A 25584-nucleotide genomic window follows, 5' to 3' on the forward strand; every position below is an offset into this window, starting at 1 on the left:
TGATGTAATTGGTGTATAACCAATTGAACATATGAATGTGCATTCACTGCCAGAACCTGTATTGGTAGTGGCACCTGTACAAAAGTCCAAAACAGCATTCTGTGTAACTGGCAATGCTGCACAATCACCTGCAGATACAAATGAGAAACAATCAAAACAGCAATTCTACTGACAAAGGTAAACAATTAAAATACAAGCAATGACATTGCTCAGTCCCAAATCTGTAGTGAACGTAAAATTACATCATTAGCAGCGATCGAGTAGTATGGGTATATATTGTGCAAAATACTATGTAAAACATTGTACTGAGTCTGAATATAATCATGCAAACCATCTTACAAAAAATAATTGTTAAAATGGTGTGCACCTGTAGCCCAATACGTATGATCTTGATATATAGCTCTCTTTTCGTCTATGAGAATTGATTCTGGACACATTTACAGACTGTGATTTTAACATTTTTGACACAATGAATGTCAATATAGATAATAATAATAATCACTGTGAATAATTACGAACAATGAAAACTGAAATTTAGAATCTATGAACAATAAATATAGTATAACTTGGAAACTATGAACAATAAATAATGAAACTCGGAAACTAAAGCTAATATTGTAACATGGTCTGCAACAGGAGGTTTAAAAATGATGTCCATTCTATTTACCGGATTATGCTCAATGACATATTTTCACTGTTGAACACTTTCAAAAACAAAGTCACGGCAAATACTTCTAGCGATTCACCTTTCTAAAAACGTCTTCAACCAGTCTAGTCCAATCATTAATGTGCAGGCCAACGATATTGAACTTTGCTCTTCGGTGAAGCAGTGGTTTCCCTCTTCAAATAATCAAAATTACCCTTGATACCCTGGAGTAGTACGTCTACTGTTTTACAAGAACGACCATTCTAAAGGATTTTCGTATTCTCAATTTCTCAAGATAAACGTCCCGTGGTTGATTTGTTTACTAGAAAGCAATTTCTGCTGGCAGCACTTCTTGCATTAATTTCCATTGTACAAAAAAAACAGCAATTACTGTTACTGAAGCCCAGAATTTGTATGTATTTTACCGCCATCCATTCACGCAAACTGCAAATCAAGGCAATTACCCCATACAAAGTTGTTGACACTTTGCTTCCATGATGGATGTATTGTGACTTATTTTGATATAACCTTGCATTCTGGCTACATTTAGTGATCTTTCATACCAGTTCAATTTTCTCTCATTATTTCACCCAGATTTCATGATAGTTAAAACCAACCTTCATTTCACAGTCACTTTAGTTTTCACTTTTCTAAAATTATTTTACTTCAAAAGACTTATCACTCCCAACATGCAATCCCCCATAGTACTTCCATAGACCCAGCGACGATCATCGACTGAGAGCTGAGAAATAAACTTCACACATACCGCACACATTAGGTCTTATATTCAAACAAGCGACCTGATAATCGAAATAGCTCCACTGCCTTACAAGAACATTGTGGTAGCCAAGTCGAGCAACGCACACCCATAAGACTTCTTCTTGAAAAACTGCCAGCTCAATTTCAAGAAGAATTCAAAAATAGCAATTTTAACAAAAAATGATAATAATAGAGAATTGAAGATACCATCACGAAATGAAGAATCTAACATAGGTCTACCAAATTATCTACATTCCTAGTATCAAAGCAATTGAGCTGACAGTTTTCAAGCCAAGTCAAAACAGCATTTTGTACCAAAACAGCGAAGAAGAAGAAGTCGAAAATTCAATTGTTAACAAACTACGGTCAGACAACCACCTAAATGTAATTTATTTACTGATTGAATTCATTATTTCTGACAGACCGCATATTGTTTTAAGGAATGCTGTACAATAGTCATAGTTCTGACATATTTTTCCTGTGCACATTATATCAATTCATTGTGTGGGTATTGCCATAGGTAATACTATTACAAGAACATTTTCAGTTGGCTATTTTATTTGATTGTTTTTGTTGAAGAAAGAAACTACAAAGGCAAATCATATATAACAGTATATATAGACATGTCAATTTGGTTTGCACTTTGATGCATGTTTGTCCCACATTTTTGTCTCACATGTTTCTCTTGCATGTCACAATTTATTGAAAAGTCACTAAAAATGAAATTGAATGAGAACTACCGGTATGTCATTAACAATAACTTGTTATTCATAGAATGCACTATTCGTCTATCACAGATCTTTCAAATGTTAAACTGGTTTTAATATGGAGCATGGAAAATATGTAAATGCATTATTGTTGTAATAACAGAATAGAATTTATTGCAAATAATCAAACAAATGATTTGTGGTAATGATCGTTAACATCACAAAGATGCAGACATTTCAAATACACAAGAAGAAAGATGCACAAACTTTCAATAACAAGCTAATCAGCAGGGATAGATGTACATAATTTAATTTGGCAACTTACCTTTTACATTGTGTAAATATATCAAGATAAAAGCAACTGAATTCCATAAACATGGTCGGTTTAGAAACACCACCATTGTGTATGCCTTGAGTTCTTGTTAATGTCCTATGATATATAATATACTACATGTATTAGATGTGTATAATCAATTATGTTACACAGAAGGAAAATAGTATTACAAAGCGTATGCTTTTTTTAAAAAATTGCATTCCAGCATTTCATCATTATTATTTTTCCCAATGTCGCAGTGACAACCTCCGTGACTATTTGCTGGTTAACTGTTAAATTGAGTAAGAACACTGCTAGAATTAGCCCGCAATCTAGGTCAAATGTTGCCAATTTGCCTTGTTAACTAAAAATACATTGATAGTTTCCAAAATTAATTATTTGTTTAATCGCTGCCGATAAATTGGCTGCAACACATGGTCAAAGAACAGATGAATAAAACATTCTAAGCTAAGACGCTTAGGATACGTGTACACATATGTTAGTTCTGCTGGAAAAATAGCAATAAATGCATACATATGATAAACTGAATATCACAAGTTATGACCTTGGAAATATCGTATTTTACAAGTGTAATAATTTTCATATATTCTGAACATTTCGCCACTCATTGAATATTTTCTATGTATTACTACTAGTAATGTAATTCATTGCACAAAATATTACTATTACCAGTACAGTACTTTGATCTTATCTATCATGCCATAACCATGGAATTTAATTATTTTTTCAAAAGTGGAAATTTGTAACGACATGTACAAGCTGCAACATAAATATGCTTTTATTTTAAAAATTTCTGCTATAATAATAATTGTTTATTGCATCTTTAGAAATATACATTTCTTTCAGTATATAGCAATAGATATATATTGATAAATGTTTTTTTAATTTATAACATACATGTACATATATTATAACTTTCAGATTATCTTATACCAGGATTGCCTGAATACAACACGGAAATTGGCAAAAATATTATTTTGTGCTATGAACGAGTATTTTGGGGCTTTAAGTTATTTTTTGTGTCTCAGAATTAAATCTGTATGATGTGTTTGGAATAACCACCCCAGGCAGATTTTGACCAGCTCACTTAATACTGTAAAATACTTTATTTTCGCTTGGAATTAATTTTCGCTATTATCACCAGAGGAAAAATTCAGTGAAAATAAAATCCAGCGAATATACTTTTATATACTAATATACTAATATACGTTCTCCACTAAATCACCTATTGAAGACGTTCAATTAAGTTATTGTCGGTATCTACTGGGGGTGTCACAACACACACCAATTATGGCCATGTATAGCGAGTTAGGCAGATACCCCCTAGACGTATTTATAAAAAAACAAATAATTAAATATTACAGTCGGGCCATGAATTCTAATAATGCGTTACTTAAGGAAGCTTTTGTGGTTAACCAAAACATTAAAAGTAAATGGTATCTAGAAGTGACATCATTATTAAACAATATCCAACAATATCATTCAGTTAACAACTGTGATAAATTAACCTCGGCACAAATGAAACAAATTGATTTGGGCATCAAGGAGTTATTTCTAACAAGATGGAAAGGTGAGGTCCATAATGATAACCGCACCAAAGCAAATGAGAAAAACAAACTAAGAACATATCGGCTAATCAAATCAGATTTAAAACTTGAGCCATATTTAGTCAAGCTAAAAAACTTTGGACTGCGTAGTGTGCTTACCAAATTTAGTCTTAGTGACCATAGTCTCAAAATTGAATTGGGTCGTCATAAAAAAATCCCATTAAACAACAGGGTTTGTGACATGTGTAACAAAGGTCTAATTGAGGATGAAATGCATTTTCTGCTGGAATGCAACAAATATAATGAGTTGCGTGCCAAACTGTTCAATAAAGCTAAGGATATGATCCCAGCATTTGAAAATAAATCTGCAGAGAAAAAATTCATGGAATTGTTACAGAATGAAAACATTATTATACCAGTAGCACAGTTCATAAGTAAAAGCTTTGAAGTCAGGAAGCAGGGTCTTACTTGACATCTTAATGCCTGCTGTCAATTTTGTAATTTTATATTAGATTGTATTTTAGAGATTTTGTATTATTTAGTAATTTAGTGATTGTATTTGTTATTTAGTATATTGTGTTTTTGTTTTGTTTTTTTATATATATATTTCTCCTTGTACTTTGTGACCATTTTCTTTCCCTCCGGGGATTGTGTAAGAGTCAATAAGTAAATAAATAATCCTTGAATCAAGAAAACAATTACATCATAGAAATTCCTGTCACATTATCAAAAAATGAATTACCGGTATGTAGAATTACGACCAACAGTCTATTTCCTCAAACCATGGCCACTCTGAGTCGATTCACCGAATTTACAAAGGAAATTACAATGGAGGCCGGGTGTGGTATTTTTCTTTCCGTGTTAAAAGTACGAAAATATTGCCATCCTGGCCGACAGCAAAATCGGCATATTTTGACTAAAACATAGACAACAGAGAGGACGAGTGCATCTATTTTACAGTACAATTACGTATCTAAATGTAGCCATATACTGAGAATTCCGCAGACGATTCTTTCTAAAATGACTTATCACGACCACTGAACCAGGAAACGAAACTTGGAAACGAAAGTTTTGAAATCACAAATCGACAGGTTGGCAAACATTTGAACTTACGTGTGCAACTTTTCAGATACACTTCTTCTACGATATTTCAAAGTACTGTCAACTGATTTAAATCGTCCAGTTATCTCATATCTCGAATGTTATTAAGTATTTCCACAACTCCAGACGGGACCCTACTTCCTCGACGCCGCCATCTTGGTCGTATTCTTGAGCTTGTCAACACTTTCATTTTTTCGTACAGCGCCCTCACACCAATCGTGCAAAATTAATCTGTTTTGTTTTTATCTTAGTGTAAACTGATACCGAGAAAGTATGACGGTAGTGACGTATGCCGAAATAAAAAGGAATACTGCAATAGAGGAAAGGAGCTACAACAAAATTGGAGCATCAGATCAATCACTATTTACCACCAATCTTGCACAGCCAGGTAAACTTACTATCTCGAGATAATTATAATATTTATTCGTTTACATAATGCCCCCAACGGTCTTTCATACTAATGGCCGCTTGAATGACAAATGACGTCATGGCACACTGTGCTCTGTGCTTTATAAAGAATGGGGGAATCCCTTTGTTGCGCTGGAAGTACATGAGTTTTTACATAATAATCAGTACACTAACTTATAATGTTGAATTGGTATAGCTTCGAGTCACGCATTAGTGTTGCATGGATGCGTTGAATACGATTCATAGCTGGAATCAAAGGCAAGTTAGAAGCCTAATCATATTTTTTTTAGAAAATTAGCCATAAATCGCATGACAATGTTCATTGGTCTATTATTAAACAGGCCCAGCTGTGGTGATTTAAAAAAAAATGGAAAAAAATATGGTTTTGCGAAAGGTGGGGTGAACACGAAACCGATTCACAGTCAATTCGTCCCAATTAACATTCGTCCCAACACATTCGTCCCACAAGTCGATTCGTCCCAATTCACATTCGTCCACCACACCACCACAGACTGGTCTTATTTGCAGCTAATCTGTTTCTATTATTTATTCATGCTATTCAGTGACATCACTGAACGGATACAGAAAAGGAGTGGGGGCGTGTGCGCTGCATAATGACGTAAACAGGTCAAATTGTCAGCCATTTCCGTATTCGTCTGCAGGCTTTAAACATCCGAGCAAAATGTAATTTCCAGTTCTTTCAAGAAGTGTAGTAGTTGTAAGTTTAGTTTAGTGACATGCAGACACCAGGTAAAATTACTCTGATTGGATAACTTTCTTGCCTGTCATTTTGCTCATTAACATAAAAACGAGTATAAAAACACACTAGTTCCGATTTTCACCACAGAGGGCGCGGCAAAAAACGTCCAGTCTGGGTGATTTCGCGGTTCCAGGAGATTTTGCGTTAACACCTTCATTTCGCTATTTTTTTTTAATTTAATTTTAAATTTAAAAAGAAATAAATCGCCCATACTGTGACAGTCTAGTCTTTTATGTTAAATCACGAATCTATTGTTCCATGGTTCCATGCGTAACAGTGACGTATTTTGTGAAACTTGTCCTAATATTTTTCAAAAATGAATCGCTATTTACAGAATAATGTTAAAGACCACAATGTTAATTAATTTTTGTGATACTTTTTGACTTTTCAAACTTTTTGAAATTTAGGACATTAATAGGTAACCCATCATTAACATTAAAAGTAACCAGGCTACAATTTGAGATATGACGTTATATCTCTTCCATAGGAACTTATGGTAAAAGTTTTATAATACTGCCAAAATGTCCACTATCCACGAAAATACAACCAAGAATGTATTCATTTTGCAATACATTGTACTCCAAGGCGATATAAGGATATTGACCTAAAAAAAGTTTAGTGAAAAGTCACCATTTTGATACTATTATAACAATTTTACCACAGATTTCTATAGCAGAGATATTATGCAGTATTTCAAAATCTAGCCTGGAGACATAGACTTAAAAAATCATATATTGTTAATGATGTAGTACTTCTTGTTTTTCTGAATTATTTAAAAAATTGTGTTTTTTTTAAAAGTGTCAACAAATGTAATTTTTCTTTAACTTCTTTAAAATATCAATTTTCAAGAAATAGTAGGACACATTTCTCAAAAAGCTGTAACACACAAAATAATGATATTTCATTGTACCATGGGACATTAGCTTCATGATTGTACATAATAAATAACATAATAAACAATGTCATGCGATTAATTACCAATTTTGTCAAAAAATATGACTAGGCTTCTACCTTAAATCCATAGTCCATATGTGACCGAGGTAAGTAAAGCTAATGTCATGACCATATATAGTAATTGAAGGTAAAATTGTATGTTTAAGATGTCTTTAAATGTGCATACATTTTGTTTTGGTAAGATTATATTCAATTTTATAGGGTTGCGACTTCGCGTCTTGGCTATACTATGGTGCCGTGTTCGTTAGCCAGGTATTTTATTTCTACTGTTTTTCACTACCTGCTATTACAGCAATTCCAGGCATTGATTTGACGCTGAAGTAGTGCGAGATATAGATAACTTACTACAATAGGTTACACACTCTGGTTTCAAAATTATATAAGTTGTAACTAGAAATATAAACATCGGGTGCAAATCAGAGGAATGATTGACAGATATTGCCCACAATGTTTTCTATTTTTGCTACAAAGTCAGGTACACCTAGACATTGAGGCGTGTCTGTCTTTCATTCACTTTTGGTCAGTCATCGTGTTGATTGTGTGTCTACAAATCGGCATTCAGTTTGTCCAAGTTGTTTAATCACTACGATGGAGAAGCAAGGAGTCAAAAAACCAGTTGAAGTGAGAACAAGAGTTGTCGATTTGTATTTTCGTGGACTGTCATTTGGTTCTCATCGTCGAGAACTAATAACCGAATAACACCCATTCCACTTATGTGTTTAATTTCATTATTGATATACTGGATGAAGTTTTCATAGGACATTTGTTGCAGGCAGCTTTCAGTTATATACAACGGCGTGATACAGATATTTCCATAGTAGGAATAATACACTTTGATCAATAATTCTGTCATGATCAGTCGGTCAGCTGGTTCTGTAAAATAACGTTCTTTACAGTGCCACCACTTATGCGCCCCTCTCACTGAAATAACATGTGACGCAAACTGAAGTACAAAACTAAGTCGTTTATTGGAGGAGAAATTCAAAACTTATGTACCGCCACTTTTATGAGCGGAGCTTTCTTTCAGTGTGCTTCCAATTGCAGACATGCTGTCTGCATTATTTGTAACAACTTTTGTAAATGTGAAAACAAAGTTATCCAGTCCCAGGCTATCTCAAGGGTCATATCAGATGTCTGAGTATAATTCCAGTCCAATTTCTTTTTCGATGCTATATCAACATTGACACGCGACCTCATGAGTCCCGGGTCTCTTTAAATTTTGATGATAAGATTCTCCGAGTTTAGACTGAATACTGTCGTTGGTGGCGCCACGGTTACTAAAATAAAGAACCGTGGTGGCGTGCTTGATTCGGCGCGTGAAAAATTGGGTTATTTGGTTTTCTCTTAAATTTAATGATTGATGAAGTGATGTTATTTCCTAAAACGCCATTTTATTTTCATTTTATTTAAGCTGTGGACACACGTGAGTTGAAATTAGTCCCCGCAGACTAACAAGAACCCCGGAAATACACTAGGTGAAATACCTCCGTTGTACTAGCGCTATAAATATAGTGAAAGGTAGTAGTGTAGTTACTGATTCTCACTGCACACAGGCACTGGTTCAAATTGTAGTACAGCAGACTGTTTCACAATGCATATACTGTGGTGTCGAGATATCGTTTATTCGTTACATGGTACATTATCCTTTTTGTTCACTGTCTGCTGTGTAGATTTATTTTCACCAAATAATTCCTGTTCACCTAAAGCAAAGTTTAAGGAGTACGACGACATTTACGCCACTGAAAAGGTTTATTAATATACATGTACTCAAGATACATGTAAGTTCACAGGTCACATATACGTAGTAGCCCCCTTCGTTGTTTACGTCACAGTACATATTAAAACCGACCCTTCATGATCACCCCAAAACCGGCGACAATAGGGAAAGAGAGGAAGTGTATTTTAAAATCAAGATCATGAGTATATACTTTAGTTTTCAGATCAATAAAAAGTAGTTAAACTTGATAAGATATGTTGAGATAAGACTATTGAGAATTTGTCACAGGTCAAGTTAAAATATGAAATTAATTAATTAGGTCCGAAACGCAGTGGTAGAACTGAAATCACAAAAACCAGTTTTCTTATGATCGATTATCTGCATTTTACTTGCATGACAAACGATATAATATTGTGTTCATGTGAAACAACTAGACTGGCAGATAGATTGTCTGTGCTAAGTAGGCTTGGTGTAATTGCCTGTGAACTTTCACATTGTATTATACAGACAACATTTATGTGGCTGCTCATTCAGGCACTTTATCGACTGAACCAATACCGATTACTAATCATTCCTACCTCAATGACTTGTTACGAGTTCAGTATAAAGCGATATACATGTAGCTGCCCTCGTCGTTGTGACCAGGGCAGCCAAATGATAGGGCCCAGGATGATTGGAGCGAAATCCTCAGCTCATGTCAATATGTGGCATTCACGCCTACCGATGGTAAAATTGTTTTGATTATTGGTATGACTGCAATTATTGTATACGTAATATATGTTAATTTATTTCACGATAACTAAGATTTGCGCAATGTAAATGCATTAATTGTTATCCCAGTTTCAACTTCGCTATTTTTTACTGATAAAAACATCTGCCATGTTAAATCCACATGTCAAATATAATTTATTGCTTCGACGCAAATCCGTTAATCAAAATAAAATACGATAACATATCAAAATAGTGAAATTAAATACAAATATATATGATTGCTTACAATTTGATGACCTCATATATAAAGTGTTAACTGTATCTGTATTTATTCTGTGACCACCATTGTGAAAGCATTATAGAACAATTGCATGCATGCCAGGATGTGGCATGACTTGAGATGGACATCTACGATCAAATGGAATTCATTTTTACATAGCGTTCGTACTGCAATAATTACTGGGTTGTCAGAACGCTGTTGTAAATTGTTTTAATGTCAAAGTTTGTCATATATTACCGTGCTGCAGGTTATAAACTCTCTATATATCCTCCTTTGCCATTCTATCATATTTTTTGTTTTCACTGATTAAAAAAAGTCTATAATTCCTGAAACAATTGTCAACCAGTATGTTTTTAGGTCCTAACCATAAAGTCTATCTGCACGGAGTTTGTGCTTTCTGGTAATGACTGTCATGTTCATAGTTATCAAGACGAGATCTTTATACAATTATTCTTAAACTAACTAGAACTCGCATCTTTGCTGGCGACCTTAGGTCCACATATCAAAAACCGTTATTCACAATTCGAGATCTTACTAAAATCGATTCATTTATACTATTAGAGAGCAGTGATTATTTTTCATTATAAAGGTATTATCGAGCTTCTGTATGAATCGAAAGTCTGTACATAATTATTGAGTGTTGTCTTTATTCGTTTGGACTTAATTAGCAGCAATGGCTCTGCTCTTGAAATGAGAAAAACTATGACGTCATATATTTAAACTTCGGATGTTGACAATTATTGTTCATACTGTATTAAAAACGATATATAAAACGTTTTGTATTGTACTGAATAAAGTCTTACATAACAATTACATATAAACAGTGGAACCCAACGCATACAGATAAAAAGTGACGACAGACGTAGAAAATAACGGAACACCCCAACAATGAAGCGTGGCTTCATAAAAAATCGATATCTCAGACATAACCACGATGTTGCCAAGCATCTACTGAATTTACCAGTGGTTGCGTACACGTCAAACTAAAGACAGTTAAATAGAAACTTGGGGAATGGATACATTCGAAAGTGTCAGATTGTCGCTGAGTGATGAGGTCTTGCCGGAAAATTTTGGATTTTCTTTTCAATTTATTATAACATTTAATGTTCAATTATTATTTGTCTAAACTAGAAAAAATCGACATCAAAGTTAATTATACTTATTAAAAAAACTTAAGCAATTAATCTTTTTTTGAAAATTGCTAGATCATATCATATTAGAAATGTGACTTGTTAGAAACAGTGATAACATGTTTTATTGTAATGAATACTGGTTAATTGTATATATCACATTGTATTACTATCACCATTTATAAAACATAAAAAATATATGTACACATTCATTTCTACAGGTTATATCATTTATATACGGAAGATGCTATACAGTGATAAGAGTACAATATATTCCTGATCTTCTAATACAAAAATGGGTATTGCAGAAAACAAAAACACAAAATGTATGTTATTTAATAAATCATCGCGTGATGTGCAGTAAAACTTTGGATTGGTATTGACGATAGATGAAAGTATCTGTAGGTGAAAACTGACGGTTTGCATGATTTTAGGTTTTCTAAAGTGTAAACACCATAACATGATGGCAAGCTAAACATAATATTTACATGAGAAATAATTTGACGAACATAGATGGACGCTATTGAGTCATCTTTTGCATAGGAATCGTATCGTGTTATGTTTGTTGTTTGCTGCACATTTAACGAATACTAAATTGAATAATAAACGACTTGTGACTTTCCCAAATGTGCCTCCTCCCCAAAAGTTAAATTATTACACAAAGACGATAGTCGACAATGTTTTATATCACAACTTGATAATCACTCTGTGCGTTTTCCCGTGACTGTAAAGGCTTCCCATCATGATTTATCCTCAATTTTTCATAAGTATCAGCACGCATATTGACTTCTGTTAACTCAGTGTACACATCGTCATCCTTAGCCTTAGCTTGATGGTCATGAGTTGGATTTTCTAAAATTGTCAACAAACAAACATTATGTGACACACGTCATAACAAATGGATGGAATAATATTTGTTATTTGTGTGGTTTTCTGTTTCAGCTAGAACGTATCTATTTGTATATGCTACATTGCACAGTTTCGGTAATCGAATGAAAAACTAAATTGTTGACTACAAGGATGTTAACATATAAATGTGAATTGACAATGGTGAACAATTATGCAGATATGTAAAAAAGTTGATATAATTAAGAATGTATCTAATCATTTATGTTTACCTCTCGGTTTTCTCCGTCGTCGCCTGTAAACAAATATACAAGTGAGTCATTAATCATTGAAACAATATCTTATATCATCTTTCTTTTTCAAAATCCATTTGACGTTTGTTTATGTACGATATATTTTTTGAATAGCTGTAAAAATCACAGTGGCAAAATTGCAAGCTGTGGAATATTATGAACAGAGTATAGTACATGTATATCATTACCTTATAATGAAAAAAGCAACCACCACACATATAACAGCAAAAATAATCACGACACACAAAGCAATGATAGTTGTAAGTCGAACTGAGCTTTTGTCAGTAGTACCTGGAATGTAGAAATAATGAAATGGTATTTGGAATGTTGTATGTGCAGTTTTAAAATATTGACATTAAAATTATAACAATTATGAACTACCTGTCTGAATAGGTTCCATGAATGGACTTGAAGTGAAGAAAACCTGTAATACGCAGAAACGAGTAAAATAATGATTAATGATAATAACAACGATGATGACGACCATTATATGAAGTTATTACAAGGATACCGTAAATTATGCACAAGGGCGGTACAGCGGTAGTATCGGCCGACGCGCAGCGATGCTTAATCTGCGGTATCCTCGTAACACCCTTATTATTATACACCTGTTCCTGCCTAGGATACATCATGGGATTGCCGAAATCCAAAAAGTCAGGAACAAATTTAGCGAACTTATTTGCATGGAGTCCGTTCAAACCCTGGGGTTGTGTTTGTTTTGAGGATGCTTATGCGCATAATAGCTCAGTCCATATTTGGAATTCGCATTTTCTAATATGGTAGGATGAAAATATCCAGTACATTACCACAAAATTACGCTGTAACATATGGCGTTACAGTGACAGATAATTGTTAGAAGCACATTTTTACCTGTCCATCCACATTTGGATTATCAACATAAGCTCGAACAAAAACTGTATACCATGTTTCAGGTTCCAATTCTTCATTATACACCTCTCCCTCATATGAATACTGAGCAATGTCTCGTTTTACAGGGAGATTGGAATGCTGGGTACACTCTGTGAATTTACCATCACCAATAAGTACTTTATCTTGGAAACTGTTTCTGGAACAGGAATATAGTCAAATAGTCAGAAGAGTCAGTGACACTGAATGTTGGGGAATGGGAAAGTTTTGATTGTAACAAAACACACTACATGCTATATGAAGAAATATTTATGTGACAATATGTAGTTTCTCATATACATGATGGCTTCGTTATTACGTTTAAGGTACCTACATACCAAGTATCAAAGCAATTGAGCTGGCAGTTTTCAAGAAAAAGTCAAGAATAGCATTTCTTACCAAAAATAAAAAAAATATCCACCAAAAAAAAGAGAATTAAAGATATTGTCATGAATTGAACACATCTGATAGACCACCCAAGATACACATATATCAAGTATCAAGCAATTCGACTAGCGATTGTCAAGAAGTCAACAATAACATTTTTTTATCTAAAATATTTGCTAAAAATGGAGAATTGAAAATAGTCGGACAAAGGTCCACCTAAGGTACCTACATATCAAGTATTAAAGCAATTGAACTGGTAGTTTTCAAGAAGGAGTCGACAATAAAATGTTTTTCCAAAAATATTAGACAAAAATAGACAATATTAGATGTTATCAAAAAATGGAAAATCTTATAGAGGTACCATGGTACCTAAATATGACATATCAAAGTAATTGGGCAGGTAGTTCTAAGAAGAAGTCGAAAATGAAATTGTGGATGAACAACGGATAGACAGACGGATGACAGACAAGGCACACTAATATATAAATATAAATATCGTCTTCTATATTCAACTATTCCACCATTGACTATATTGTCTGAGGTCATCTGAATATTGTGCAACATGCTGATCTTCGAGAATAATGGCATATGGGCCAACAATTAGCGTTATTATTTTAACCCATTAGACCCGTGTTTGATATGTATCAAATATCGAACAGACCATGGAGCACAGGCTTTAATCAAATGTGGATATTGCAGAATTCCAAACAACTTTTGTAAAAGATGAAAGCAAGATCTCTCTCTCTCTCTCTGATATTTCTGCTATAAAAACTTTTACATCATATCAGGAAACAATAGCAACTATTTCTGATAAACGAAGATAACATAATCTGTATGCATGAATATTTGATTAACAACATATTTTGGAGGCCTCATATCTTGATGTCCTTCTTAAATTTGACTCCAATGGTAACCCTTCCACTAGATTCTATGAAAAGAGAGTTGACACTGATTTACCAATATCAATTTACTCTTAGACTATCTTTTTAGTAATATTTCTTTTTCTCCTGCATATATAAATGTCCTAGCTTGTTTGATAAGCCAGACCTTGCAATGGTTATTGTGACTTTGCGAAATATTGTCTTTTTTCACACAAACTGGTGGTAAAATGTTAAATGACCTAGGCAGGTGAGCCAAGGTCGGGTTTTAAGTAGATTATCAAATAATTTACTTCTAAAAATGTGGTAAAACTGATTTGAAGCTTTTGTGAAGCTAAGGGGAAGTAAAGACAATGTCACATAGCAACGAAGCAAATCTTATGGCACAGATTTACCGTAGTGCTAGTGACTCGGAGTGACTATATAATCATAGTATAGCATATACCAACGTTGTCATCCTTACTGCCACATATGCTTGTCCTGGAATATCCTCATACTTGTTCAACTCTGTTGATTCATATATACTATCGGGAGAAACTGATGTGTCAAACAGCAATGATCCAGTTTCTTTGCTGCTTGGTATACGTATAACAATAATCTCATAACAGCTGCAATTATAGAACATCATCAATGCACCAGTATTAAAGTAATCCTAGTGACAATTATTATAGCTTAGTGGGATGCAATATACAAAACTATGTTTTACATTTAATTTTAATTAATCACAGTAAAGAAACATAATTAATCTTTTGATGCATTATTGTTGATATATTGTGGCATTTCTGTATCATGACATTGTTGAAATGAACTACAATAATTGTATATACCTGATTGGTCCATTTCTTTCAGAAAATTGTTGATAAAACATCAAAAATTGTGTCTGTGATTTGTCATCGACAATGACTGGAGCTTGTGATATTGGTGGTTCTGAATAAATAAGCAAACGGAATATTATGAATAATTGTATGCATAATACGTAGCATCGAAAATCCTGAACCAAAGTAGAATGTCATCACCCATCATTGTGTTACGTTTCTTATACAGAAATGATACTTTTCAGGAAACATGAACAGGTATATATAAGGGAACATTACCGCCTCTTTCACTGTTTTGACAGTAGATTGGTGGCTGACTAGGTTCACTTTCTCCAGCATATGTGGCAGCTTGTACACTTAAGACATACTTTGAGTATGTCTGAAGTTCTTTGTATTCATAGCATGTGTTGTCATACACCAACCATGAACCTTTTGAATCTTCCATAGCTACATGTCCATCAAATCCTTCATGTGGGCTTAATGCATGTACTGAATAATTGACCTGCGAATTTATAGTAATAGTAAAAGTCTGGTTTCTAGACAAGAAGATCACTAAAAGTGAATTAACAATGCTACATAACAATATAATATTCACTGTGGGAAAATTATAACTTACTCTAAATTGCTGATATGAATGTATATTTGAAATACTTGATATTTCCATTTCACGCATTGTCTACACATATAGATGCATTGGATTACACAATATTTCAAATAATGAAAATTAAATTACAACACTCGGCAAAGTGGTGTGAATGGCACAATCTGACATGTTTTTTATTCCATGTTTTGATTCCCCCTTTTTTACTGCTTGAGTGATCAGAGCGTGTGTACTTTGAACAATCCAAGAATCGTATAGTTTTCAGTATTTGATTGCTTCATGTCAGATCATAAATAAGATAAAACACAACTAACGACAATATGTTGCAGACAGCAAATACTACAATATCCTCACGTGTTGCAATTATTGCTCAGCTGTGATGAAAATCTACGATCATCACAATGTTTGTTTTGTTTGTGGATGTGAATGTAGATGTAGTTATTTCTGCATAACGTGTGGATTTTGGTCACTGCTGGAGAGATTGATAACATGCCTTAAAGCTGAATCCTTCTAGCATACCTGCAAAGTATCTTTCGCAAAGTATCTTTCGCAAAGTAATCGTATATGTTTTGGAAAAGTAAAAAGTACAACAGACAATCAATAATATGATAACCTTTAGGTCATCAGCGGAGCTAAAAATATAATATTCATGTTCCTCAAATAATACTATATTTGTACTAAAAATTACGTAACATAAATTGTACATAAATATGAATTATAGTACATCAACACACATGTATCTGAGCATAATTTTGCAAGAAATATACTAACAAATGTGTTCTTTAATTAATATTGCATATAATGTATTAATCTCAATGTATAACGTGCAGTAATATATGCAAGCAAAAAAACAATAATTGTGTACTATTGTAATTTCTAGACACTGACATCTAGCAATTCACGTGCAATTCTATGCAGTGTTCTGCAACCACGCAATCTCTCTTCAAAAAACGCCACCTCTGAACCCATCAACAGTAATATATTACAACATTCCGGATCTCCTTTACTATGTAGTTTCTTACTGCAAATACACTAGCAATGGTCAGACTTATACGTAGTTTGGATAGGGTCCTCAGGCCCGTAGTTTGGGGTGGTTCGGGGGATTCGGTCGAACCCCCTAAATTTTGGAAGTGAATAGATTTATGATCGTAGATTAGAACATAATAAAACAAACAATATTAATTAAAATAATTATCGTTGTTTAAATCACTTGACTCCGTGAGGTAACTATCAGAGTAATGTAATGAGTAATGCATAGCATTTAGGTGGCAACGAGCTTTAAATGTCAATCGTGAAGTTATGCCGTTTCAGCTCAACAGCAGCCAACCAAAACAGGTTGTTATAAATAGCCAAGCTTTTATTCGGTTTTATCACGATGGTGTAATGAAGATCGCGTTCAAGCACCTGATGTTAAATATCAAAACAACATTGAGACAAAAATGTAATGGTAGTCACTCTCTGAATGATGTGGTGGTCCTGAATAGGGCAGTTAGTCTTGTGCTAATGTTCGCTCAGTTAGTAAAGTGTGGGGATCGAACGGGATTGACACGACAACACCATACTGTACTTTCCTAGTTTCCTAGTTTGGTTCATTAGTTTTGTATTAGTCAATATATATATATATACTGTTTTGTTCTAAGTGTATCAGCCAAATGTAGTCAACTTATTGTATTAGTACGTGTAGCCTGTGTTATTGGACAATAGTATACAGCTACGGGTTTAACATATCCTTAAAAAAAATGCCGAAGATTTATCATCACGAGTTGTATAGGTCGAAGAGCTTTTTGCAGCCAACAATTTACTCCACAGTGTTGCTTCAGCACTGAACCTATGCGATGAATCATAAATTGCAAACATATTTTTTTACACGTTTTTTTTTTGATGTCTCAGAAAATTTACTATATTTTTAGTGGGTTCATAAACGGAGTTGTAGTCATTGAAGTCTATTGAGACCGCTGCTAAACTGCCACTGTATACATATTATTTTACCGCCCTCTAAAACAGATTTACAGTGAACCAAATATATTTACATACTGTAAAAAACTTGGTAGTATGCCATTGGTTAGTGCATTTAATTTGTTTGATGCAATCATTGTGCCAACTATTTCTAATGGTAGCGATATTGGGGTACGTAAATTCGGAAATCGAGAGGGTACAGATAACATTTTGCAGATATCTACCCGGTACTTAGCATTAATAGTTGTACAAACAATGTAGCGATGTTAGACGAATGTGGAAGGCTGCACTGTGCTGTGGTTATTTCAAGCGTTGTATCTCATATAGGTTAAAATTACTGTAACCCCAAAACATTATGCTTAAACGATTAGACAAGACCGACAGACTTGCTTGGGAAACCCACACAAACAGCCTCTCGGCTGAGATAGCTCCGCTGTTTGCAATGCACATTTCAATTATAGAACAGAAGATATCATTAGAAAATGAACAATATGCATGGTATCAATGCAATGGGACTTGCTGTTTTCAACAAAAATTCAAAAATATCATTTTTCACCATAAATGATTGTGGTTTTTAACAAGAAGAAAATATCACTTTTTACCAAAAATATTCACCAAAATTACGGTAGATAATTAAGATATCATCATGAAATGAACAAATTTGAGAGTGGTCCATATGTAGTATCTATATATGTAATATCAAAGCAATTGGACTTGCGGTTTTTAACAAGAAGTCGAAAATATCACTTTTTACCAAAAATGACAAAAATATTCACCAAAATTAGAGAACTAAACATATCATTACAAAATGAACAAATCTGAGAGAGATCCACATGTAGTACCTATATATGTAATATCAAAGCAATTGGACTTGCGGTTTTTAACAAGAAGTCGAAAATATCACTTTTTACCAAAAATATTCACCAAAATTAGAGAATTGAAGATATGATCATGAAATGAACAAATCTGAGAGAGGTCTACCCAAGGTACATATACACCAAGTATCAAAGCATTCAGGATTGTAGTTTTCAAGAAGAAGTCGAAAAAGTAAAACATTGACACGGACGACGACAGACAATCACTCATATGATAAGCTCCGCTCGACAAAGTCGACAGTGGAGCTAAAAAGGTAATAGTAAAGAGAGGAACAGTTGTTGTGTTTAGGCTGTGTTTCCAATAAAACCATGATTTGAATCTTACTGGTGGCAAGTAGATCAAGATTTTTGTATCAACTTTAAAATACATTGAATTCATTTTATGCGTACAGAAAAGGGAACACTGTTCAGAATATAAAACAATGGTAATATATATGGAGAAATTTATGTGCCATGTTGTCTGATATACATACAATTATTTCTACGGGTAATCGAGCACCAGTAACATAGTTGAACTCTGGTGACCTTGCCCTTTGTTATATAATATAATTCCCTTTATCACAGTTTGTTTCAATCTAAATATGCATTGTCATAATTTTAAATACAAACAAGTTTTGGGGTTGAACCAACAGTGGGGAATCAGTCTACCGAATGTCCTTAAAAGATGTGAATATCTTACAAAAACATTGGTGCCTTATTTGTTTAATTATTTTAAGGGACATAATTTCCAGTTTTATTCAAAGTAATTCAGATATTTCAGTATAAAAATAAATGCCTCATCGCAAAAAAAAAAGTTCTGCATTTAGACGTGAATAGATTCATAAAACATGCAAGATAACAGAAAATCTTAGCTGGCTTTTGTCCAAATATTTTGTACAGGTGTCTGTCAAAAATTAATGATTCACTGTGACAAATACGAACTGCCTCATTGTGTGACTACTGTATTATATGAAAAGTAAAAAAAAACACCCTTTATAATAGCTATCATGTTGCAAGCTCTGCTTTGTATGCAAATCAACTTAAATAGTTAGTTGGTGTCCAGTGGAGGGAGAAGTCAACAGTACTGTTGCCTCCTGAGAATCTACATCTTCAAACACTGCAATCTTCGAAGTGCGTTTTTAAACTAGTATTATGAAAACTATCATTCTGTTCTAATAGCTGAAACATATTCCTGCGAGTTTTCATTTGTCAAATGAACTGTTTGTCAAATACAGAATACATATATTTTAGAACAATTTTCTTTTTAAAATGTGGATGAAATGTTTTGCTTTTTATGTATTGTTTTTGATTTGATAACTTTGAATTAAACATATTTTCTATTAGCTTCAGATCTTGATCAAAGTTTGGCACCCAGTTCATAGGAGTGCTTATATTGATTTTCTGACATCTTGTTTTCTGTAAAGATTTTATTGGTAGGTTTAAAAATGTGTATCAGACTGTGCAATCTCTCCATGAGTTGGTTTTGAAACCCAGTATGGGATTCTGGGATACATTACCAAGGATATTATTACAAGATAACTCATTTGCTTCATTGAACACATACAACAATGCATATTTCCACTGAGATCAGTGACCTTTGATGTGTATCACCAGTGATCAGTCAAGTAGAAACAGTCAAAACATTTTATCAGATTTTCTCAATTTTTGCATGATATTTTCATACAGGACAACTGTTGTTCAAACTCAGGGAAGACATTATACTGATGAATAAGGTGACCAAGTTTGATGAAGTTTGGAATAGAATTAGTAAAGTTATTATGCACACAATAACAATTATTAACGACGACAACGCCGGACAAAATCTTTCCCTTAATATACCTTTCCCTTCCATCTTTGATGGTACGGGCAAGGTAAAAATGAGTTTAATGTCAAGAACAAAGGGGACAACGCTGTATTCGGACTTGGTTACTGAACATGGCAAGCACTGAACTAGAGTTCACATCCTATGAAGCACGGTATTGTTGAGTCCTGTATTGTCACATCTAGAATTATGACGCAAATGTTGAACTTTGCGTCTACAGTGCCCTGTAGTTATTCAGAAAACAAAATGTGTTGCTGTTCATCAACAAGAATGTGTTTATTTCTGGTTGTAACAAAGAATCTCACAGAAGAATCAAGTGATGATGATCTTGAAGTTCATAATTGGTTGAATTCGAACTGAATTCCACTTCTTTTGGAGAACTTATGCCCAGACTGGTGTCCAGATGTAACGTTAAGTTATTGCTGGCACAGTTAAATGGATCTTCCATTCGCATTCAATTTTGTTGTAGTTAGGGACGACGTCAAAAGATCGATGTCGGATAAAAAACTTAATTCTTTTAGTTTTTTTCCAACCCCCCCTACCCCCCACTGAAACTTAATCGTTTTTGTGGGATGGAAACTTTTTGAGGTCAAAACCCCCCACCCCCAAACTAAAGGAAATAAGTTTTTTTATCCGACATCGATCTATTGACGTCGTCCCTTACTGACCAGCCAATGTACAAGTCTTACAACACATCTGGCGGAAATACGGGCGAATGCAGAATTCAAACTTCAACACTAGAGGGCAGTAGGCAACTTTGTTGGAGTCTTCGCATTCTGTAGATTAAACAAATGTATTAGGAAGGTGTTATTATATTTCTCATTACGTTCATTACATGGGGACATGGCTATGCACATTTCGATTAAAGAACAGAAGATATCATTAGAAAATGAACAATATGCATAGTATCAATGCAATGGGACTTGCTGTTTTCAACAAGAATTCAAAAATATCATTTTTGACCATAAATGATTGTGGTTTTTAACAAGAAGAAAATATCACTTTTTACCAAAAATGACAAAAATATTCATCAAAATTAGAGAATTGAAGATATCGTCATGAAATGAACAAATTTGAGAGGGGTCCATATGTAGTATCTATATATGTAATATCAAAGCAATTGGACTTGTGGTTTTTAACAAGAAGTTGAAAATATCACTTTTTACCAAAAATGACAAAAATATTCACCAAAATTAGAAAATTAAAGATATCATTATGAAATGAACAAATTTGAGAGTGGTCCACATGTAGTACCTATATATGTAATATCAAGGCAATTGGACTTGTGGTTTTTAACAAGAAGTCGGAAGCATCTCTTTTTACCAAAAATGACAAAAATATTCACCAAATTTAGAAAATTAAAGATATCATTACAAAATGAACAAATCTGAGAGAGGTCCACATGTAGTACCTATATATGTAATATCAAAGCAATTGGACTTGTCGTTTTTAACAAGAAGTCGAAAATATCACTATTTACCAAAAATGACAAAAATATTCACCAAAATTAGAAAATTAAAGATATCATTATGAAATGAACAAATTCGAGAGTGGTCCACATGTAGTACCTATATATGTAATATCAAAGCAATTGGACTTGCGGTTTCTAACAAGAAGTTGAAAATATCACTTTTTACCAAAAATGACAAAAATATTCACCAAAATTAGAGAATTGAAGATATCATTACAAAATGAACAAATCTGAGAGAGGTCTACCCAAGGTACATATACACCAAGTATCAAAGCATTCAGACTTGTAGTTTTCAAGAAGAAGTCGAAAATGTAAAACATTGACACGGACGACGGACGACGGACACCGGACGACGACGGACAATCACTCATATGATAAGCTCCGCTCGACAAAGTCGACAGCGGAGCTAATAAAAATCTCCTGTTCAAATATGGTTTCGGCATTGTCTGGTTTGAAAAACAAGTTGGAGATACTGCAAATTTCTTAGAGATATTTACTCAAAGAATAAAAAAAGGAAGTGGCATGCCTCCATTTTACAATCATCAAGGCTGTGTACTTTTGGAAAAATCAAAGTAGTATTATAACCTGGGAGATTTATTGGCAAGCAATTACAGACTAAAATATATACTGACGAGTTTATGCTGTTTTGGCCATAAACATAATGTTAGAATTAGGCTGACACACAAAAATACAGTTAGATCAATATTTTTTTAGTTTTTTCAGTGATACGTTCGAATTTAGCATGGTAGAAAATGAAATTCACTTTGTTTTTATATGTCCATTTTATAATGATCTAAGGGCTGATCTTTTGTCAATAACCCTATGCAATTATGCAAATACTGACAATCTGGGCTTACTTCGTTGCTACACAAATTGCCACACCATATATCAAATAGCTCTATATCTTTTAAAAGTTTCAAGCGACGAGATGAATATGAATTCAGTTTAACTTAGTACCATATGTTTACATGGATGTTGTATTGTGTTTAAAACGTGCTATGCACTTTTCTACCCATTACATTTTGTACGATAGTACAGAAATTAAATTACATAATACAAAATTGACTAATACTAAAATGAATAATTGTAGACAGATTTCGACATGAAATCGTGTCACTTTTATGTGCGCTAACATCTGCGAAGAGCGGAAAAACTCGTAAGTAGCGTTCTACCTTAAAATACTTAGACAATAATGCTATGATAAGTATAGTCTTGTCCTTTTTGTGTACAACATTTTGCTGTAGTGGATCAATGGTGTGGATGTGTTTGCCTGTAGGTGGGGAATGGCTCAGGACCCCTTCTCTAAAATGGTAAAATAGTTCAAAGATGTTATGTGAAATATCTTACCAACGTAACACAAAGTAAACCAATTGAATTTAAACCCGATAATATAAAAATCTCTGTAACAGAGCTCAAAAACACTTTTTGAATATTATAAAATTCACACATTTCACATCAACTATATATGTGTTGTTTTCGAACCCCCTATTCAAAAGTGCTGGCTACGGGCCTGAGTCCTCTGGAGATAGCCAATCAATGCTATGATGTGGAATCCATTCTGTACTTCTAAAGACCTTGATTGTAGTTGGTTACCAAGTGAGCGACCGCATTCGTTGATCAGCATTCGTTGCCACGTGTCTGACAAAAACACTAGAAGCTAGAAGTAGAGAGAATATCACGCACCATCTCAGTTGCCTCTTGTATGTTTTTATTTAAAGAACATGTTATGTCTTGGTTGACTGCCATACATGCTGTCCTCAACAACTTATGATTATATGCTGCTTCAGTGTCCATCTGTAGCTTGACAAAACGACAGAGTCTTATTATAGTCATATGATTTCTGCATGCTGCTTCATGACTCATATCCAGATTCCCTGTGGTCACTAAACGGTTTTCGGATCCAGAATAATCCTGCCAGGTCTGAAAAAGATGTATTCAGCAGTGGCTTTTTTACACTCCATTACCCGCCCCATAGAGTGCATTTCCGAGACCCAGTAGGCACTGATTCACTAATACCCTAACTCTCGCTGATCTTGCTGGTTCAGTCATTGACACGAATTCTGATTTGGCATCACATGTAACAATTGTTGGCAACAATATACGTGGCAAACTTCATGCGAGTTTTCTAGTAAGCATGAACAGTCTATTTTCAATTTCATTAGCTATAATAGTGCTACTAGATTTAGACTTGTGCTTTTTAGATTCCAATTTGAACAATCCCCATAAACAATGTAATGAACACAAAATATGCATATCGCTTGTATCTAACACCATCAAACGCAATTATTCTAAGCATACACTGCAATATAATTGAGTATAGATTAAAATCGCACATCGTAACAAGCAGTATACAATTATTGGTAATTTAAAAAGATAAAAAAGTGTAAAATATCGACCTCATCTCAAGATAACTATTTTTGAGAAAAAAGTGTAAACAGAGAAAAAACACCTGTCCACTCCAGGTGTGTGAAAAGCATTCGTGTCACTGTTTTCAAAATACCTTTCTTTTTATTTTCAGGCAGCCTACTATTTGTACTAGACTTCACTAGTCAGAGCTGGAGCTAGGGGGCTCTGGATCCCCTCAGGTAACTGACTTTTTTGGTATCTGGGGTGGTAAACTCGCCAAGCATATAAGGCTTTCAGACATGCACTGTATTTTATTTTATGTAGAACAGAAAGGATGGAGGACATCAAATATCTAGTCCATCCCAGTCATTCTAATTTCCTAAACAATTACAAGGCAAACATGTCCATGTGCAAGGTAACGTGTACAAAGCAAGATTTATTCTATAAACCCTTGTTTTATATTAGTATACTGTAAGACAAATGAATAAAAAGGTCTCAATTTTGTTAATAGTAAACATTGGGACTTACTTCCTTCACTGGTCTTAGCACTCTTTTCTTCTGCAAGACTGCACCTTCTTCCATTGCAAACCTTTATCTATATAGTGTGAACAGAAATATGTGATACATCATATATAATATGCATAGGGAATATCAGTTACAGAATGAGATGGATGTATAGATAAAAACTTTAGGGTTTTGATCAGCAATAGCAAGTATATATACTAGTTCTTGTTTCCAAATAAAACATGCTTTGAATTTATTGATAAAAGATAATTTTTAATAATAATTTGTTTTAGCACAAAACAATACTTGTAGTGAATTGATGTTTTGTCTATACCTGAATAGAGGACAGTTGTTGAATAATTGTGGGTAAAAATATACAATTTTCTGCTCTTATTCGAAGAGAATAGTACTTACTCTAACAATGTATTCAGTATATGCTAACAAATTTGTAAACAGGTAAGTATAAGTAGAAGTCTGGTCTGATTGTTTGGCATGTTCCGTATGAGACTTCACAGCTGATCCACCAGAGTTTAGAAATAGATAAAGTTCATATCTTTTTGTTACACCACGTGGATTAATCGGCGGGTTCCATTCAATAGTCAATGCACTATCTGATGTATTATGAAAACTGGATATCCTTGGTTTGTCTGGAACTGAAATATAAGAAAGAGTAATTTTGAAAGTTATTTCTGATTTCTTTCTACTATTAATTTAGGAATATATGATTCTCCATTGTTTATTTATACAGTTGTGAATAACCAGATGATCTGCACATCACTGAAATCATATTCATACATATTCCCTAAAATTCATACCATCATATACTTCACAGTTCAAGTATATAAACCTAC

At 33.8% G+C, this 25584-nt stretch overlaps 2 protein-coding genes and 2 long non-coding RNA genes across 4 annotated transcripts in view; all 4 read right to left on the reverse strand.

Annotated features, from left to right (window-relative positions):
• Positions 1–44: 44 nt before the first annotated feature.
• On the reverse strand, positions 45–5251 carry LOC146738316 (uncharacterized). The gene is made up of 3 exons (XR_014930536.1): positions 5107–5251; positions 2438–2542; positions 45–128 (listed from the first exon to the last, which is right to left on the reverse strand). It is a non-coding gene; the product is annotated as an uncharacterized LOC146738316 (long non-coding RNA).
• Positions 5252–10683: 5432 nt separating this feature from the next.
• LOC146738317 (uncharacterized) lies at positions 10684–14859 on the reverse strand. Its single transcript, XM_085503923.1, has 6 exons — positions 14828–14859; positions 13064–13259; positions 12575–12617; positions 12382–12484; positions 12173–12195; positions 10684–11906 (listed from the first exon to the last, which is right to left on the reverse strand). The coding sequence occupies exons 1-6, from the start codon at positions 14857–14859 to the stop codon at positions 11737–11739; spliced, it is 567 nt and encodes a 188-aa protein (XP_085360049.1). The 3' UTR covers positions 10684–11736.
• An 81-nt stretch (positions 14860–14940) lies between these two features.
• On the reverse strand, positions 14941–15286 carry LOC146738318 (uncharacterized). The gene is made up of 2 exons (XR_014930537.1): positions 15192–15286; positions 14941–14972 (listed from the first exon to the last, which is right to left on the reverse strand). It is a non-coding gene; the product is annotated as an uncharacterized LOC146738318 (long non-coding RNA).
• Positions 15287–20663: 5377 nt separating this feature from the next.
• Positions 20664–25584, reverse strand: part of LOC146738319 (protein sidekick-2-like) — a 42726-nt gene continuing 37805 nt past the window's right edge. The window contains exons 20-22 of the mRNA XM_085503924.1: positions 25148–25386; positions 24758–24824; positions 20664–21188 (exon numbers count right to left, since the gene is read on the reverse strand). Of these exons, the coding sequence (XP_085360050.1) occupies positions 21073–21188; positions 24758–24824; positions 25148–25386 (422 nt within the window). The 3' untranslated portion in view covers positions 20664–21072. The remainder of the gene's footprint in view (positions 21189–24757; positions 24825–25147; positions 25387–25584) is intronic.

The sequence above is a fragment of the Saccoglossus kowalevskii genome, chromosome 9 (genome assembly GCF_978046115.1).
Source record: "Saccoglossus kowalevskii chromosome 9, keSacKowa6.1, whole genome shotgun sequence".
Classification (NCBI taxonomy): Eukaryota; Metazoa; Hemichordata; class Enteropneusta; family Harrimaniidae; genus Saccoglossus; species Saccoglossus kowalevskii.